Source organism: Arachis duranensis, chromosome 3, assembly GCF_000817695.3.
Source record: "Arachis duranensis cultivar V14167 chromosome 3, aradu.V14167.gnm2.J7QH, whole genome shotgun sequence".
Classification (NCBI taxonomy): domain Eukaryota; kingdom Viridiplantae; phylum Streptophyta; class Magnoliopsida; order Fabales; family Fabaceae; genus Arachis; species Arachis duranensis.
In genome coordinates, this window is record NC_029774.3 from 102,321,106 (window position 1) to 102,325,673 (window position 4,568).

The 4,568-nt window shown below is 46.3% G+C and overlaps 1 protein-coding gene across 1 annotated transcript; it reads left to right on the forward strand.

The window, feature by feature from the left end:
• Window positions 1-2: 2 nt before the first annotated feature.
• Window positions 3-494, forward strand: LOC107479896 (uncharacterized). Its single transcript, XM_016099994.1, has one exon. It carries the CDS (start codon window positions 3-5, stop codon window positions 492-494), a length of 492 nt encoding a protein of 163 aa, XP_015955480.1.
• The last annotated feature ends 4,074 nt before the right edge of the window (window positions 495-4,568 follow it).

Sequence of the window (4,568 nt, forward strand, 5' to 3'; positions counted from 1 at the left end):
GCATGAGCCCCTTCCGGCTTGTATATGGTAAAGCATGCCACTTACCGGTGGAGATTGAACACAAAGCTTATTGGGCCGTAAAGGAGTGTAATATGAACTTGGGTGGGGCCGGAATAGAGAGAAAGCTTCAATTGGCGGAATTGGAATGTTTGAGATTAGAAGCTTACGATAACGCTAGGCTCTATAAGGAAAAGTTGAAAGCCATCCATGACAAGAACATTAGGAGAAGAGAGTTTCGACCTGGTGACCTAGTTCTCCTCTACAATTCACGGTTGAGACTACTACCCGGAAAGCTCAGATCAAGGTGGGATGGACCCTACCAAGTGGAGAAAGTAGAACCTTATGGGGTCTACCACTTGCGCCACCCAACAAGCCCGGACATCTTCAAGGTAAACGGGCACCGTCTCAAATTGTATCATGGTGAGCAAAGAAAGACCTCCAAGGAATTTGAAGTGTTCCTCTTGAGGGATGCAACTCTTGAACAAGCATTATGAGCTGCTGAAAGTCCAACTTAAGGACGTTAAACAAAAGTGCTAGGTGGGAGACACCCCACCATGGTAAGATCTTCCTTTGAGCTTTGTACATAGACCCTTGACTTCATGATTGTTAGATAGATTTTAATGTCAATCCCCCGTCATTTGTTAAATTCATAGATGTTTAGATAGATTGTTAGATGGTTTACCAAGCAAAATGCCCTGCTTATGAAGGGGGGAGTTGAAATGTCAATAGTGATGTAAACATATGCACAATTAGGAAAAGCAACCCCCTCTGCGCGTGCGCACGCTTGGCGCGCACGCGTCCTTAAGGCATTCGATGGTCACCCACGCGGACGCATACCGTGCGCGGACGCGTGGATTGCGAACAACAGCCCCCATACATTTACCCGAGAGTTGCGCCCACACCATGCCAGAACCATGCCTGAAGCACAGGAAGCTCGCGCGCACGCGCACATGGCGCGTCCGCGCCCCTGGGCAAAATCTGCCAATTGACGCGCAAGCGCGCTATGCGCGTCCGCACCGATTCCCCTGCTGCACTCCTGGTACATACTCCAGAGAGTTAGGCCTCCCTCAGGCCTATACCAAGCCACAAGCCCAAAACCTCTGCCGCGTACGCGCACCTAGCGCGCACGCGTCCATACCTTGCGAGCACAAGACGCGCGCGCGCGCCATAGCCGCGCACGCGTCTCTTGATCCTGCACTCCTCTCTGAGCCATTTCACAGAGAGTTGAGCCCCCTCCAGGCCCTTCTCATGCTTGGGGCACAACCGCGTTGACGCGTACGCGCACTGTGCGCGCGCGCGCCAAGGGCCCTGCAGCAATCTCTGGTACTGCGTCCAGAGAGTTGTGCCACCCCTATGCCTCCCTTGTGCCCCCAGTCCAAGCGCATGGACGCGCGCGCGTCCCTTTCCACCTCGCCTCACTGCGCGAGCGCGAACTGCGCGCGCACGCGCGGATGATCGGCGCCAATGCAAAAGGGGCACACTCACCCCTTCACTTTCACTTTACATTTTCTTCTCCCTCTCATACCTTCTACTACACACCCAACTTGCAAAAGGGGCACACTCCCCCTTTCACCCCCATCCCTCCATCCCCTCTTCTACACCACCTTCTACCAGACACTACCTTCTCCACCACTCCCCATCAACCCACACCACAACTTCCTCTCCCATTTTCTTCATCATCTCACAAGGTACTATACTAAGCTACCATCTCTTGTGTTCTTATTCATTTAGTTTCACATTCTTTTAGTTAGCTTCTTTCTTCTTTTATTTTAGTAACTTCTTTAGGAGGTTTTTGTTTTTGTTTTCTTTTCCTTCTTCCTCCCTCAAATTCACTCTCCATGGGCATTTGGGTCTCCACTTCACTTGCATTAGTAGATGAGTTGTGTTGCTTGTTTTTCTTATAATCACTGTGCACTATAATCATTTACAGTGGATTGTGACTTACTACATTGCTTTCACCATCTTCTAATCACACACTACAACATGATGCACACCAAGTGTTCGATGAAAGGCATACTTGACTTTTGAGCCCACTTTGACTAAATTGCCTCTCAACTTATCACTTTTAGGCGCATCCCCATTTCCCCCAATCCATTCACTCACATTTTCTTAACTTGCTTTCCATTTGTGGTCCTTAAGGGTATATGCTTCTCATGCTCCCTACTTGCATGCATAAATTACCCTTATACCATATGAAAATGATTTGCCTTCCTCTTCTCATGTTATCTTAGTTACATGTTGCAGCTGTCATGTGACAATGATACCCATATTCTATGGCATAACTTTTCATCGCATAATCACATTTACTTCCACTTACTTGGATTTGATGTTCTCCTGTCTTTATTCTCATAGGATGGTCATCAAAAAGAACAAAGGAAAGACTCCAAAGAGGCCAGCCCCAACCAAATCACACCAAGAACAAACGGCCAAGCCACTCTTAAAGAAGACTAAGGGCCCCGTTGATGTTTTAGAGAAGGACAACCCTCCTAAGGATCCGAACAAGTTTCCCAACCGCTACTGCGAACTTGTTTACTCAAGAATGATCGAAAGGAATTATCATCCGGAACCCCTCCTAGTCCTACCGGCTCACCTCCGTCCGATTGTGATGCCACAGTCCTACCGGCTCACCTCAGTCCGATTGTGATGCCACACATTGACCGGAGGCAATGGAGGTTCCTCTTGAGGCAACCAAAGGAGGCCAATCTCTCATGGGTAGTGGAATTCTACTCCAACTACCACTCTCCCCTTCTCACATCAATCTTTGTGCGCCGAAAGCAAGTGTCAGTCACAGTGGAAACCATCCAAGAAGTCCTTGGGATTGACCCATCAACGGATGTATATGACGCCTACGAAGAAGTCTTGGCTGCATGCGATGACCGTGCATTCGATTGGAGCGCGATCCTCCGCGTCATTGCCTTACCCGACGCATATTGGATTCGGGGAACTATCAAGCAAAGACCCAAGGGTTTAGATGTCCGCCACCTCACTCAAGAAGCCACGGCATGGGCCCAAATTCTAGCTCACTACGTGCTCCCAAGCACCCATGGGTCATCCATTACCGCCGAGCTTGCCTTATTAGTATGGTGCATCCTAACCGAGAAACCGGTCAACATTTCGCATGCCATTCGCCAATCCATGGGGCGTATTCATGTTAAGGGAAACTTACCCTTCCCCGCTATGGTGACTGAATTAGTAGCGGCAGCCGGTGTCCACCGAGAGGCTAAGGATCGGAGGACCTCGATCCCGGTCGAGGGAGATGTTATTCCGACCAAGAAGTGCCTCAAGCCTCCGGAAGTCGCCAAGGACCTTGGACTGACCAACTCAACTCGCGACACCACTACCTCATCCGCACCACAAAAATCCGCCACCCAACGCCTTGAAGACCTTCACAAGAAATTGGACCGTTATGAGAGGCGCAACCAACGCCGTTATGCTCATGTGAAGAGACTTCTAAGCATAGTCACCCCACCTATGGAGGAACCCGATATCTCCACATCTATCGCAACTTCAAGCAGAGAGAGCGATAACATCGGAGATGTGGGACACTCGGAGCTCGATCAACCACTGCGCCTTACCTACAGCACGGAGGACCGTGCTAAGTTTTAAGTGTGGGGAGGTCGACCGACCGATCTCCGTAGGTAAAATCTGAATAAATTAGGATAGGTTGCATGAGTAAGTTTTAGTTGACACCATCTGCATGATAAATTTACCTGGTTGGAACAATGAATTCTTTCTTAAAGAAACCAACACTTTGGGGACAATCATGGGGCACTGCAAAATTTTAAATGCTTTGATGCCAAATTGCATGAAGAATTATATTTTGGAACATAGTTTTGAGCTAAGAACACAAGCAAGTGAGTTTTGAGCCTAATGGTGTGGTTGCATCTTACAACCACTTACTCTCCTTCTTGTGTGCATTATTCTCTTCCTATGATTGTAATCTTTGCTTTGTTTCATTCTTTATGTCCATTATTTTGTGTATTCATGCATTTACATGATTGAGGCCATCATTTCATTAGCTCACTTACCCAAATAGCCTTACCTTTTATCTTCCCTTGTTAGCCAAATTTGAGCCTATGATTAACCCACTTTGTTCTTAATTTAGCACATTACGAGCCTTAAAGCGAAAAACAATAAAAGTCCTTATTTGGATCTTTGATTGGCTTAGGCTAGTGAGTGTGAGTGTCATCCAAGAGTGGAAAGACTTTGGGACATTGGTTGGGATAAAAGAGTGTTTGTGTTTTGTATTTTTATATTGGGGAATTGGGTACATGCTCATGTATTGATTAAATGAATAGACCTTATGTATTGATGTTCTTGTGTAAAGTTTGAAAGAAAAAAAAAAGAGAAGAGAAAGGAATGAAAAGAAAAAAAAAGAAATAAAAGTGAAAAAGAAAAAAAAAGAGAGAGAAAAAGAAAATATATAGAAAAGAAAGAAAAAAGAAAAGCAATAAAGGGGACAAAATGTCCCAAAGTAAAGTTCAAATAAGATCAATGCATAAGTATTGTGAAATGGATGGAAAATACATGAGTATGTGAAAAAGTGAGAAATGGGTAGTTAGATTAGT

Coding starts and splice junctions, on each gene's coding strand:
- LOC107479896 (XM_016099994.1), top strand. CDS start 3: ATGAGCCCCTTCCGGCTTGTATATGGTAAAGCATGCCACTTACCGGTG.